General features: G+C 35.7%; 1 protein-coding gene across 1 annotated transcript in view; it reads left to right on the top strand.

Moving 5' to 3' along the window:
• LOC145690373 (ATP-binding cassette sub-family G member 1-like) overlaps positions 1–16,160 on the top strand; it is a 225,736-nt gene that overhangs the window by 143,092 nt on the left and 66,484 nt on the right. The window contains exon 2 of the mRNA XM_081765200.1: positions 6,500–6,617. Coding sequence (XP_081621326.1) covers positions 6,500–6,617 — 118 coding nt within the window. The remainder of the gene's footprint in view (positions 1–6,499; positions 6,618–16,160) is intronic.

The following is a 16,160-nucleotide window of genomic DNA, read 5'->3' as shown; positions in this document are numbered from 1 at the left end:
CCAAAGAGGTCCGACAATGTACTTTGGTACTTTGATGTTTGTAATTTTTTTATATATTTTTATGTTTATATTTTTTGGTAATTTTTCTATATGTACCTATAACAGAAATTGCTCCCCCCCCCAAACACACATCCTGGCTACACTACTGGTATTAACCATCAGTAGCGCGATTTCAAGATTTGCTTGAGAAAGGGGCAAGATTCCCCACCGATAAGAGCAATGTTTCTTTTACAAAACTTTTTTCGGTGTGGGCGGGGCATTATGAACCTAATCTGCAAAAATGCATCATGTGTGGGTGCTTGTTTATTGAAATATTTAGTTCCATACTCTATATAATAGGTTTTACTTCCTCATATACATATAATAATAATTATTAATATTAGCTACCAGTTACAAAAAAAGAACAGTTAAAAGGTAACGTTCTTAATTACTAATAGTCGTTCATTTCTTTCCATGAACTTGACACTTAGCGTTACAAGTGGGAAAAGTACAGTAACAAAAATAAAGAAGGGTGTGGTGACCTAAGTATACGTAGTAATTCAATATAGAAAATTAATAATTCTTTGTTTTATTTGTCTACTTCTTTTTATTAGTCTGTTGTCTAACATTTTGATTTTATTGCAAACTGTATGTTCTACAATTTGAATTACAATATCAAACACATTAGTGAATTACAAAATATCGCCTACTTTTTACATTTTATCATCCAGAACAAGTTCCACAATGTTAAAACCAGAAAAAAAATTACAATTTTTAAACTTAATACAACATATGCAAAGTTTAAAATGGATGAAGAATTTACAGCAATCTTATCCTGCGAGTTTTCTTCGTGACACATAAATCTACTCTTTTCTCCAGAAAATAATTAGTTGGTATCTTAGGTCCCTAGCATTCTACTTCTTGTCCTATCCTATTCATTGCACTGAAAGACTTTTTTACCGATGGCTGTCGTTACGAGAATGGTTAGAAGAATTTCAAAGAGTTTTTCAGCTCGCAATGTCCCAAACCAGCTTCTAAGATTTTCAACAATGACTTGTCAGCTCCTGTATACATTCCACTATCAGACATCAACTTGACAAAAGATTTGAAGGAATTGAGTTCAGCAAGAACGCCTTCCACTTTATATATGGGAAAATTAGCACCAAACATTTTGACTTCAGTATCCTGCAAGTCTATGAAATGTTTCAAATTGACTTTCAAATCTCATGATATCAATCGTTGTTTCCATTTCTTTAATTACCTGTTTCGCATTTTTTTTTTAAATTACAAATCCGTGTATTATTTCATCTCACAGGGTTTTCCTAGCGTATTCACCTGCAATCAGATGCGCTTCAGATTCGATATTTTTCACTTCGGTTCGAATATTTTTATGTAGATCACTTTTATGCAATGTTCTGCAAATGCAATTTGGTGAAGCAGTTAAAAGGATGACTTTGGCCAGACTCAAAACCAGGGCGCAAAATTTCAAAGTTAGACGCACCCGCCAATCCAAAAATGATGCTCGCCATTATCTCTCACGTACTAATTATGAGACCCCCCCTTTTCACAGCCTTTAGTTTGACATAGAAAGAGGTTACATCAGGGCATAAAATTTCAAAACCAGACATTTAGATTCAGGATAATCAATTTTGAAGTGGATAATTCATGTACATGTTAAAAAATATCTTACCTTAAGACTTCACGTTTCTGTAACGCTCTCCGTGTCCGTTGTGAAGACTTCACATTCTATGTTTTCTCTCACTCAGTAACAATTATTTTCGTACGAAACAGAAACTGCGAAGCCCTATGAGTTTAGACAAAAACTATTTCTACTGAACACTGGTCGCCAGCTCTAAATTTCCAGTCGTCAATGGCGACCGGAAATTTTGCGCCCTGCTCAAAACCTTCCCTTGAAAAGCATTGCTGAGAATAGAAAGTGCACTAATAATGAAATTTTCAATTCTGATCTCCAGCTAGATGCCTGCTGCCAATGATGCAAGATCCGCCCCCCTCGTTATGGATATGCTCACAAGCCCTTAATATTGACTTCAAGCTTCTGGAGACAAAGTTGACTGTTATGTTGTGTCACAACAATCTGACTTCCATACATTCTACAATTTAGACAACTGGGTCATTAATTGTTCCATGAACATCATCCAAAATATTTTCCTTTTTAGCTAACTTGCTAAACAGCTTGTAAATGTCTTTCAAGACATAAAAAAAATCTCTTCATCTTTCGGTTTTTATTCCTGCAAGAGGTCGCTGCAAGGAACAAAATATGTATTATTATTTATTCCTATAATACTAGTAACAACAGGAATACATTGACACTTTGATGGCAAAACTCTTCAAACATTGAGGTAGGTCTAGAATTAAAGAAGAGATCATCATTACGGAAAGATCATTGTTTGTAAGCGATACATGGTAGAAGTGTAACATAGTGTTGACAGTTTCGTAAACAGCCAATTATCCCGGCCGACGCCATGGAATTACCCGATTACATGCAAACCCGTCCGCCAATTTCTTCTGGACATTAAAACCTAGCACGACTCTTATCAGTTCTAAAAAACACACACCACAAAATAGGAGACCCATTTTGCATCAGTTTCTATCAGCGCAATGCAAACTTTGTGTTTCTGACAGAAAGTAAACACACGTTACAGAAAGAAACTGCCTCTGCATTTTTACAAAATTACATTTCCATTGATGAACTACTGCAGAAAATTATATGTAATGTCTGAAATGCAACATCCCATAATTGTCTTTTTAAAAGTGGAAGCGGAATTAATATATATTAGAAAGGGGGACAATTTTCAACAACAGGTTCTGGGAACTTTAGAAATTTTATCAACCGAATAAATGACACCATTGCATGAAATATAAGATACCGATCGCTGTATAGATTTAGCATTTTGCTTGATGACTTTTTTCCGTTCAAAGGAAGAGGGAGTTCTTTGTTTCGAATTTAATATCATTTTATATGTTAAATGTCTATATTAGACGCAAATTAGAGCAAAATATATTTTAACAAGAATCGAATCAGAGTTTCATCATGCACGGAAGGCAAGGAGGCTACTTACTTAACCACAAAGAAGTTCTAGGTAAATTTATGGTACATGTGTGTATGTAGTTTGAAAACGAGGGTGATAAAGTGCAAATTATTTGTAATAAAATAATTTATGAAGTGATAAAATGGGGGGTAAGAAGACATTCTCATAGAACTCTTGGAAAAGTGAAGCATGACGCATTTTCACTGGTACTTCCGGTATAATTTATTTTCATTATCTTACAAATACGTATAGAGCCGAAAGGAAATTATAATGATTATGTTTTGCGTTGAACCATAAACATTTCAGCGGAAGACAGAATTGCTACCTTTGTTTACGTTTTCCGAAAGAAGAAAATGCACAGAAAAATAAGTAGCTCAAGGTTAGAAAATGTATCTGTGACAAAGCAAAAGTGGAACAAACACCTATCTAAGCTTGCTTCCCCTAAAAGCTAAATTGCTTGGCGTCGTAAATATTAAGTTTTGAAACCGTTCCCTTTCAAAACTTACATTGAGAGCGATTAAATCGCATTATCTAGTCCAAAGTTTACACATTCTGTGCTTGGGATCGAACTTACTACTAGTATTGCCTACGAGACACAATGTTTTCTCGTCTCATTCTTGGATTCTCGTACTCTCGAAGAATTCTTTGCCGACTTGTCTCGATTCTCGAAGAATTCTTTGCCGACTCACCTAGATTCTCGAAGAACTCTTTGCAGACTTGTCTTGATTCTACAAGAATTGTTTGCCGACTTGTCTCGATTCCAGAAGAATTGTTTGCTGACTTGTCCCTCTTCTCGAAGAATTGTTTGCTGACTTGTCTCGACTCTCGAAGAATTGTTTGCTGACTTGTCTCGATTCTAAAAGAATTGTTTGTCAACTCGTCTCGATTCTCGAAGAATTGTTTGTCGACTCGTCTCGATTCTCGAAGAACTGTTTGTCTATTCATCTCGATTCTCGAAGAATTCTTTGTCGACTCATCTCTATTCTCGAAGAATTCCTTACTGACTCGTCTCGATTCTCGAAGAATTCTTGGCCGAGTCGTCTCCTTTCGCGAAGAATTGTTTGATGATTCATCTCGATTCTCGAAGAATTCCTTGCCGACTCATTTCGATTCTCAAAGAATTCTTTGACGACTCACTTCAATTATCGAAGAATTCTTTGGCGATTCATCTCATTCTCGAAGAACTCTTTGCCGTCTCATCTCGATTCGGAAAGCTTTTTCTAAATTCACGTACAAAATTTATGATTTTTTAAAAATTATCAGATTCCTTGCGCGTCACTTACCGGTGGGATAGCATTAAAAGCATTATGATGGTTCATATTCCATCTTAAACTGTAGGTTTACATCTGATATAGCCTCTACTAAAAAGGGGCGCTAAGCTTTAAGAAACAAACAATTTCTATTACAGATCAAATACATAGTTTATCAACAAACAAAGAACTTTTTTATTGATTCATCTCATTCAGGAGTGGGTTCTGTCAACAAACGTAAGTTGAAAATTGATTGAACACACACACACACACACACACACACACACACACACACACACACAGAAATAAATAAATAAATAAATAAATAAATAAATAAATAAATAAAAGTTATGTCCAGCGGATCCCCGGGCATGAATTCCGATGTATTTTGTTACACAGAATCCAAATTTCGAAACCCCAGGACGATTGATTGTGTCAATTCCTTTCTTATGGACGAAAAAGTTGAGCGATTTTGGATAGATAGCCGTAAGACGGACATACAAAAAAAAAAAAAAAAGTTCTATATACTGGACCCCAGGGTATGCATTCGATGTATTTTGTTACATCGAATACAAATGTCGAAACCCTAGAACGATTGATCGTGTCAGTTTTGTTTTATGGGCGAGAAAGTGTGACCTCCTTATTCAAAATCACTCAAATTTTTCGCCCATTAAACCATTGTCATGGTCAATCGTTCTGAGGGTTTCGAAAGTTGAATTTCTATGTAACAAAATACATTGGATCAATGCCCTGGGGTCCCCTGAATATAACTTTTTTTTTTTTTTTTGTATGTCTGTTTACGGGTATCCGCCCTATCCAAAATCGCTCAAGTTTTCGCTCATAACAAAAACTTGACACGGTCAATCGTCCTGAGGTTTCGAAATTTGGATTCTGTGTAATACATCGAATCCATAGTGGCTTTGAAATCAATCCGTTTAATTCAGTTCATTTAATCAGGAACCAAACCCAGTCTCACGTAAACAGAAAACACGTATGTCTGTTATCTTCCAGAAGAGATTGTCTTACGTTGTTCATCATAAATCTCATAGACAATAATGATTTCAGACAATTTCCTTTGGGGGGGGAAAAATCTCAGTACGCAAAGGGTGAAAGTAGTACTATGAAGTTATATAGGTAATCCTGTAGGTCATATCGGAGACTTGCCCCTTGGAGGGAAATTCCTCCAGCCATTCCTTGAAATCATCAGTGCTCACAGATAACTGTGAAATTATTACAGGGACTCAGTGTCAGAGTAATAATAATAATTTGTAGAAACAATAACAACGAAAGTATGCAACTGTTCAAGTCACAGAGGTGATATCTTATCACTGATATTTGCAGATAAATGTAGTTCTTTGATCGATGGCACGTCAATATTCTTTTTTTTTAAAGAAAGAAGAAAACTTTCTGTTAATAACTATCAAAAATTATCCCAGTTATTTTTTTCTTTTGTTATTAACAATATCAGAAATATTCCTAAGCAGCAAGTCAGCAATAACTTAAGATACAGCAAGCTAGATGTATGCTAGCGCCTTTAAATAAGGGAAATCAGATTACAATACCTGCTATCATACAATAGTAAATACAATTTCCATTTATAAATGTAGTAGAAATGAGATACTATTATTATAGGTAGTGAGTGTTGTGAAGTATCGTTGTTTATTTGATACTGCTTAATTGGAGAATTGCAACAAAGTCAGCTTTAACGAGCAGCCCATCATAGCTATTATTTCCTCAGCTCACAGCAATAAAACAATTAAAACTTTATAGTAGGAAGTTTGCCAATAGCCGGAAAGAAATAATTCTTGATTTTTTTTTTTTTTTAAAGCAAAGACATTACACTGCTGTTCTTAGCTTTCCATTGTTTTAGATAAATCGAGATCTTGATAAATTACACCGTTGACAAGGAATTATTCCTGCCTGGAATTTATTTCTGGAATTTATTATTACTTTTATTTACATAATGTTTTATATTAGTGCTCCTCTCTTTTCTGTTTTCTTATTTATTATTATTATTATTATCATTAGTATTATTATTCCATTGCAATGTAGTGTTCTGATACCACGTGCTGTATTTTTGCCAAAAAGCTGTTCGCGGCATTGAAATATAGATTATTATTATTATTATTATTATTATTATTATTATTATTATTATTATTATTATTATTATTATTATTATTATTATTAGACCCCTATTATTATTATTATTATTATTTACAGTGAGAAAAGAAATTCTTCATGAAGTAAGTGGCAGATTCAAGTGTGGGGAACTGACGGCCATAATGGGTCCATCTGGAGCTGGAAAGAGTACATTATTGAACGTACTGGCTGGATTTAGGTAAGAACAATTTCTAATAATAACAGCAATGTTCTGTATGATTTCGCGTAAGATATGTATGTACTATATATAAATATATCCTTAAATGATAAGATAGACTGATAATTCCTAATAGCCAACGCGAAACTGCAGAACTACATATTTTGTTTCAAGTATTGACAGACTTCGTTTATCGAATACTAAACTCGAAGATAAGTTACGTAAACTATGACTGATTAAAGAGTTGGAAATCAACGTACAAAGATGATGAAAATAAAACTATGCCGACACCTTTTAGGAACCGTTATTTCGTTCTAAAATTTCGGAAGAAAAGTCGTAATGAACATGACCAATAAACGTTTTCGACCGAACACGTTGAACTGAAAGAAGTCATCAAACAAGGACCAAAGAAGTACCAAAAGACTGCGAAAATGATTTTAAAGAGAACTGCACTTGACATATTTGTTCGTACCACTTAGTTTTATATTTTCAACTGTAGCCGACAAAGAAAATACTCAAGTAATATCAGGCACGCACCCAGAATTTTTTTGTTGGGAGGGGTCCAAAGTTTTTTTCTGGGCTATTCTGCACCCGAAAACACGACAAGTAATAAGTGCTGCCACCTATATAAGAGTACAGATGAGAAGTAAAATGAAATCTTTAACCTACATCAATCATTTCTCTGTTAAACAAGTATAATTATGTTAAGAAAGTGCACAAATGTTAGTGGAGTTACCAAGTTCGAGGGGAGTGTCGGAGTTGGTGGACCCTCCCCATGGGGTGCGCCACTGCGTAATATTATATTGGAACTGCTCACGAAATCGTGTTTCTTCCGGGACTTTTCTGTATTGTCAACCTACGAGTAATTTCAACAAGTGTCTGGTGGTCACTTCTTTCTGTTCTATGTTTGTGGATTAATAGAACGTCTTGGTTTGTTTGATGGAGTGTGTTTTCTTTTTAAATTGTCTTCCATCAATTTCTAAGCATTCTAATAAATCGGGTAATTAAATTAAATTAAATTAACGATATTTTTTATCTGTTGAGAGCTCAAGCCCAGTTGAAAGAAGTGAGCGCGAGTCCAGTTGAAAGAAGTGAGCGGGAGCCGGAGCGAGCCAGTGCAAAATGGCCATCTATGGGTCATAGTATTTTGTAAATACGGTGCTACCTGGCTCACTTTCTTCCCTCTGTTTGAATGATTCACTAAAATTTTCAAAAAAGGAGAAAAAACTCGGAGTGAGCTTAACCAAGACCCTTAAGCTGTAAGTTCATGTCTCGTGTAGCCTCGGTTCTGAAAGCATCGTTAACTTTAAACCAATCAAACTACATTTAAAATATTTTAAACATCATAAACAACATCGAATTCCAAACAGAAAATGTAACAATAGCCCTTAACATTCCTTGTGCTTTTTAACTTAAGATCAGGTTAAACATTATCAGTCAGTCTTGCAAATGGTATGTTATGCAAATGGTATGGTGTGGTAAAGGTATACAAAAGCTGTGGGTTATTTGCGACTATAGCATTGTTCACAACGCATATCAAAAGAAGACAAAAAGCCCTGCTGTATATTGTCGAATTCCACGTCGTGTACGAGTGACAGGGGTGCCAAATGGGAGTCATCAATGGAATCCTGACAATTAGAAAGGGAACAGAAAGATGTGCACAAATTATATCTGTCTTCGCAACTACCTAATGTACCATTTTGCTGATGTTCATAGCCACATTTACTAGTTTTGATATCACGAATCACTTCCCCCAGTTTGAGCATATCTTTCTGTTCCGTTCCGATTGTCAGGATTCGATTGTCGATTCCAAGTTAACACTCCTGTCACTCGTACACGACGCAGAATTCGACAATATACAGCAGGGCTTTCTGTCTTCTTTTCATATCACGAATCACCTCCCGGAGTTTGTGTACATGTTTCAGGTTCACCCGATATATATACAGTGAAACCTCTACTAACGGACACCTCTGTAAAGCGGGCACCTCCCACAACGGACATATTTTCTAATCCCCAGACACTGTAATAGGAAAAAACCTATCGGCAAACCTCTCTAAAGCGGACACTCTCTAGTACGGACACGGACAGTCTTTCTTGTCTTTTATAGGTATTATTTACCTCCGTATTACGGACACTTTCTCTAGAAACAAGTTGAAAATTATAGTAAAAATACACTTTTAGTAATTCATACGTATGCCACCAAGGAAGAACATGGTGTGACAACATTTTGCCTTCTGAACTGTCTGTTCAGCAACCCAGAGGAAGGTACCCTGTTTCACAACACCCTTATGTCCTCTGCTTGCATTTCACTCCCACCCAACCTTTTCAGAAACAAAAGTGATTGACAGTTGCCCACTGTTTGGGATGACACATCATTCTACTGTCCCGAATCTCTAACGAAGCAGAAGACAAGTTTAGTATTTTTGACCACGGGTACGCATATTGTCTTAAAAAAAAAATAATGAACTGCAATTAACTCACAAATTAAAGCAACACACCAAAAACGTAGTAAGTAGCAATAAGTATAAAGCGCAGAGAACTATTAACATCTTATTCCCATATTGTGCCTCGAACATAGGGAATTGGATGACGCAAAATAATGCAGGAACAGTAACATTTTGGTAATATTCATAAATACGTGATTCATGCAAAAATATTTCTTCTAATTGCATATTACCTTGTTTATTAATTTGCGTAAGAAAATATTGAAGCCTCTCTAAGACGGACACATCTCTATAGCGGACAATTTTTGATTCCCCACGGCTGTCCGCTTTAGAGAGGTTTTACTATATATATATATATATATATATATATATATATATATATATATATATATATATATATATATATATATATATATAATCTGAATTTACAATCCAATTTACGATCAACTTATTCTATTGCACCATAACATTATTATGATGTATGATCATTAGCAGCTGCAACATTGTAGTAATTGATAACCTTGAGCAAACTGTTAGATCTGTTTTGCAGTTCTTACAACAAAATCGTTTTACAGTTGGGAATGTCCCTTGCGAATTTTTTAAAACTTTATTATATTATTTAAGTAGAAAAAAGTTCATTATTTTCTCTAACCTTTGAAAGTGACGCACGTAGAAACAAAACAATATAATAATGTAACTGAAAGTTTTCCCATCATTTTACATTTTACGTACATTATTCAAAATTTGAATGCAAATAAGCGTAAAATATCCCATGAACTAGAGGTTGCTTTGTTTTGACCTTCAAGAAAGAGGAAAGTAACATAAAATGTATCATTTTTAAAAGAATTAAAAAGAATACTAATAAAAAAAATTTTTTTGCACTTGTTATCTGTTCTATTGTTCACTAACCTTAATTTTTTTTACTCTAATGATCGTATAGAAAACTGATTTCCATCTTATATAACACGAGAAAAATTGTTGGATTTCGGGAATAAAAGAATCGGTCTATTTCTTCCTTTTGTTTGTAAAATTTAATTTTTCGATTTCAAAAAAAATCCCTTGTTTGAGTTTGCACAATATGTTCAATTGTTGTTTTTTCTAATATTTGTAGTTCATTTATGAGAAGGAGGTGCAAAGACGCGGTTGAATTCCCCCATCCCTGAGTTTTATATTGATTATATCAGTGTGCGAATTAGATAACCTATATTGGGGGGGATAAAATTAGGCCAAAGGACATAGTCTGAAGGTTCAAATTTCAAAATGAGACAATAAATGCCTTACTCCCCATATATATATATATATATATATATATATATATATATATATATATATATATATATATATGTGTGTGTGTGTGTGTGTGTGTGTGTGTGTGGCATGTGTAATAAATAAGAGATTTATTAATTTAATAAATCTACCGACAATAATTATGCACATATATATTGTGTGACATACACACACCCCACTAAACCTTTCTGAACGTGTTTTAATGTTGTACCCACTCTTGTCCCCGTAGCTCTCAAAGGTTTATTTAGTTATTCGGCTCGAGCAATAGCCATGATCACAAGCATATGTTAATTTTTCCACTCATATTGAAAGCTTCCACTTTGCATTAATACATACAGGTTGCGAAAAGAAACCTACTTCAGTCTTGTGAAAACCACTAAAATTATCAGTTAAACCGGACATTTTTTTAAAAAGAAAATCTAGATATTAGCCTATCAAATAAGAAATGGAATGTTGCTGGTCCCGATTTCTCACATCAAGGTCAAATCGAAGGCCAAATATTTAAAATCTCTCAATTCAAATTTCGAGCTTGTGCTTCTACTTCCCGCTAAAGCTGTGCTCATCACGACTTTTTTTCTCCAAATATCGATTCCGTGATGGGCACGGAAAGTCAACACTTAAAAAATTACTTTACTGTTAGGTTGAAGATGAGTTGATTCACTATGGGCTACATTATTCAAAAAAAAAAAAAATGAAATCTTTGAGTTTTACGTCCCACGGTTATGCCGATTAGGCTAAAGGAGACGGTGATAATGAGAGATGAGTGAAATGGTGGAATGAATAAAGTGGGAGGAAACGGGAGAACCCCGAGAAAACCCACGAGCACGGTGTTTGTCCACCACAAAGTTCACTTGGCGGGGGCTGGGATCGAACCCGGGACCCCAAGCACCAGAGGTGAACGCTCTACGACTGAGCCACCGCGCCCCCCTACATTATTCAAATAAAATAAAACATTACACTGAAGTTTTTCAGACAACATTAATTGCCTGGACAGCAAACTGTACAGCGAAAAGATGGAAAAATGAAGGGTTAACTTTAAAAAAACCCGCTCCAGTTGAAATGCTTATACAGACACGGACAATGACACGGAGAACCAGTCGTATTAACAAATGCTGAAACAAATCTTGAATTATTCGCTTATTCACCTAAAAATCACCTTCATTAACATGTCTGCTCACTAGGAGCGTATCCCCCAACGTGTACGTTAACATATACTTACGAGAGAATGCCTATATCTCAGATTTTGAGTACAGTTTCAAAAGTTCATTTCCGTAAACTGTAAAAGCAGTGATTACTATGCTAATTATCACAAATTAAATGCAACTTTTGAGTTGCATACACACAACCTACTAGGGAATGAAGACCATGTGCTAACAAAGAGTACACTGGAAAATGAAATAACATGTTATAACAAAAATTAAAATAAGATGATAATCGATACAAATATAGAGGATGAATATGACATATCCGAACTTCGCCAAGTATGGTGGAAGAAGCTATTTGTTTACTTCTTCTTGGCCAACCGCTAAGAACATCTATAAATCTATATGTGGCTTTGTTATACGCAATTAGTACATTCAAATTCACAAACGATGACGAACTGAAGGGTACGAAGGTACAGTTGCAAGTAACAACCGTAGTCGTAATAATATAGTTCTACTAAACAACGTTGAAAATAGTGGGTAATTAGGTGGTAAGTAGAAATGACCAAAACTGAACAGTTTACATCGATTATTTCGAAATACAGCTAGAAGATTAAATTTATAAGAAATAACAAAAATCAGTGAAATTTGGAGTTATACTAAGCATAGTTTGAGGGGGAAAGCGAGCATCCCCGGTGGGGATACTTCAGCTGACTTCTTTGGGGGGGGGAACAAAATGTGATTGAGGGGGAAAATCCCCCTCATCCCCCCCCGGTAATTCGCACCCTGGATTATTTAGTTATCTGCTAATAGAAAATGTGAACCCTACCTACATCGGTAGAGAACGTTGCCCTCCTGCTTCCCAAACAAAATCTGAAATTACGCTTCCAAGTTCACCTTTCTTCATGTCGTGTAAAAGTACACGTTAAGCCCGTTGACTTTAGCTTCGTTTTGTCGATTGTATATCGATTGAGCTATAATTCATCCTTTATCTAAAACTTTGTGATTTTATTTTCCAGTTAACTTTATTGCATTATTAACATATTTTCTACTACAAAAAAACTCGCAATAACATCACTTACAGTGGGTTTGGTTGTATGCTTCCAAAAGTTCTTATAAAGTATTAATGCCAATAATGTGGGAATGGTATCTAATTAAAAAAATCGTGGCCTTGTCGTCATGGTGGTGTAGTCACTCACTAATGCGTCCACCTATCAACTCGACGGCCTGAGTTTGAGCCTCCGTGGGCTGGGAAGGTTATTTTGTTCTACCCTCATTCCAATGTAATTAATGCTTTTACTTAGCCTTTGTAAAGTAACATACTTGATGAGGGGGGGGGGAGGAAGGTAAGGTACACACCTTCTGAATGTCTACGATCATCTATGGCCTGTCTCGAATTCGGGGTAGAGGGCCTTTTGTATGTATACGTTGTAGAGGTATAGATAATTCTGCTGTTCTATGTATTTTCTGATTGGCTAAAGCTTCCCAGCATTTTTGATGCGTTTTCTCAGTATATATTTAGCAACGTTGAGTTTCATAAGCGTGCGTTTATGAATAGGCCCAGTGGCGTAGCACACTCTTGCGGACCCCCCGCAAAGTATAGAGAAGGGGCCCTAGTTGTAAAGCCGACAGAAGTAAGGTTGAAGCTTTACTTCCTTAAATCTTTATTCATCGCAAGACTTCGGGGCCCCGTATACCTCGGGGCCCCCCCGCTGCGGGGGTTGCGGGGGCAGCTGCTACGCCACTGAATAGGACCATTACTTATAAGTAAAAGAATATTGACCAAAGGATAAAAAATCCCTTTTGTCTCTAAGTGCGTACTTTTACTTTCATCATCAAGTTTCTGCGCTTGGGTTTTAATGTCTTTAGTAACATCAACATCGGAGAATATTTCTTTGTAATGATTCATCAGCTCTTCTATTCGGAGTATTTTTCTTCATTTCTTTCTTAGCAACAGACATGTTTTTCTTTCTTTCTTTCTTAATCAAGAATATGCATTTGAAAGGAGTCACACATTGACGTCAGTGACTCTGTAGATTACTGGACGACCGTTGATGAAAATGTAAAAGATTCACGAGATATGAGTCACTCCTTGCTAAGTCACCACACACAGTACCGTCTTTTCCAGCATTTCCCAAGCAGTATCTCCAGCTTATGTAATTTAACAGATATGAGTTAACTTTTTTTTTTTTTTTAATGATAATGGGTTAAAATGTTATACTCAAGAGGAGTTTGAAATTTGCATTTAAAATAAGTAAAACATATTTACGTTGCAAGGGTTTTGAGCTATTTTCAATAAAATAAAATAAAAAATGTAGTCTAACATCCCATTAGTATATCCTGTAGACTAAAAGGCGGATGTTATATACAAGAGTTGATGATGTAAGAAAATCAGAAGCAATGGGACAATCCCAAGAAAACTCATAAGAATAATGTTGTCCACCACAAGATAACATGGTCTGGGATCGAGTCTACACAAGGTGACCAGAATTTTCACTTGCGAAAACGGAACGCATACGAATCGGCTATTGGGGGCGGGGGGATATCTGACTTTCAGATTGCATTTTGGGACTCAGCAGTATTCTCAATTCACAAAATACACAAGTAAGAGTGATAACACACCGTTTCTAACTTTACGTGTATCACCAGGTCGAAGTGAGACGGTATGCGGTGGTATGCCATACTGCCTCTGGTTTTTCAGTGATCAAGGCATACCGCCTCTGGATTTTAAGTGATCAAGACATACTGTCACGGGAGAGTAGATTTCTTCTGTAGAAATAATTACTAAGCTGACAACATCGACATTTTTGCTATCTTTTTCCTACCTTTTGTTCTTAAAATGAAGTGTCTTCAAAGAAGTTCATCTAGTTTATATTTTGATATGCCATATTGAATTGTTTCTTTCGTATGTATGTGTGTGTGTCTTCTTCTCTTAATCATATAAATGTCATGTTTTGGTCATGAACGGATTTAGGGGGTGTCTGCTGTGGAAGCGATTCTTCCGGGGGTTTGGAATACCTCTCAAACGAATGGGTAGTCCGGGAGCTTTCCCGCAGGAAATTATTAATATAAAAATTCGATTTTTGAGCATTTTCGTGTATAATTCTCTATAATTCAACATAAGAGGATATTTTTTAATTATTTTTAAAAAGTTGTTGGCAAGGGATCAAAGTCCCTCCATGCCTTCCCCCCGTAACTAAACAGAAGCTCTCCAGTGGTTTCCAGTCATTATGTAAATTGAAATGCAATCTTTTAGGCAACATACCCTCACTGTATTTCAACATTTCGATAGCCGGTATGTCGAGTCAAAATCGTAATAAAACATACCACCTCTGTTTTTTTTCGACTTCGAACACTGTGTACCACATAACAAATAATGGTTCCCGATTGCAAGTTCTACCCAACAATTCTTTTAACTAGTTGAACACTCAGAATTCCCACTCAATTCCCACTTGAACCACGAACACTTAATTCCCATTTGAAAATTCTAAAGTTGTAGACACGGCTGAACTTTGGCAACGAGTGTTGGTATGGAAGAGAGTAGAATTTGCATTGACGCTTTATATTTTGAATAATAATTATGTAACAAATTGGTCATTTTTACTTAAAAACGGGACATTTAGGCGTCCCTTTCGAGAATCAGAAAAAAACGGGACAACGGTTGGAAAAAAGGGACTGTCCCGGCTAAAACGGGACGTCTGGTCACCTTGGTCTACGATCCTTTACACCGAAGATAAGACAGAGCTACCATGCCTTCCTAGATAGAGTTTGTAGATCACAGAGTCAGGGAAAGAATAATTGTAGTTTTTGTGTGTGGGGGGGGGTAGGTGTAGCGGATATCCATAAAGTAGTAAGTTTTTCCTATAGCCAGATCCATATTTACGGGAATAAAAAAACAAGATGTCCATTAGAGAAATGTAAAGAAAAACTATATGGAAAACAAGTGCCCATCCACTAATGGCTTGGACGCAATCTCCCAAATAAACCATTCTGCTTCCCCCTCTCCCGAAATTTACCATTCTGCTCCCCCAATATTCCATACTATTTTCCAAAAGTACCTTCCTGTAGGTACTCCTGTTAAAACAATGTTGATACTACAGCGCAAACGAGTTTTCTCATTACGACGTATTCTCTGTAGACTAGTATTCATCAGTTTAGTGGTTTCTGCTTTTATTTTATGTCCTAGAGACACACTATAAAATTTTGTATCTATATCCTAGACACACGACAAATTAACAGATCTACAGTACCATCACCATTGAATGAGAAGTGTAATATAAATATACTATAAGCTTACCCGTATTTGGGAGAGTTTAGGAGTTCAGAAGAAAAGCAGAGAACATAAAATTAGTTGCCCAAACAAGAGTAAGTAAAAGGAGTTCAACTGGTAAACCTGTCCCAGGATTATCTTCACCTGGATGAAGTGCAGAAATTGAAGATTAAAGTTTGTCTGTACTTAAGAAATAGACTTACATTGCGCTTCAAACATTCATAAATTATGTAAAATATACCCATAGAATGTTCCTGGTTATATGATATTTAAAAAACTTATAGACATGTCAGAGTGCAGTAAAGAAATTGTTTATTCTTACTTTCAAACGTTTTAGGGTGCACGAGTTAAATTGCTTATTCTTGTTTTCAAATCTGGACACTTTCTAGAATACAGTAAGAAAATGGTTTGTTCTTACTTT

Source organism: Thermobia domestica, chromosome 7 (assembly GCF_964235325.1).
Source record: "Thermobia domestica chromosome 7, izTheDome1.hap1.1, whole genome shotgun sequence".
Classification (NCBI taxonomy): Eukaryota; Metazoa; Arthropoda; class Insecta; order Zygentoma; family Lepismatidae; genus Thermobia; species Thermobia domestica.
This window is presented reverse-complemented; position numbering and strand designations above follow the sequence as displayed.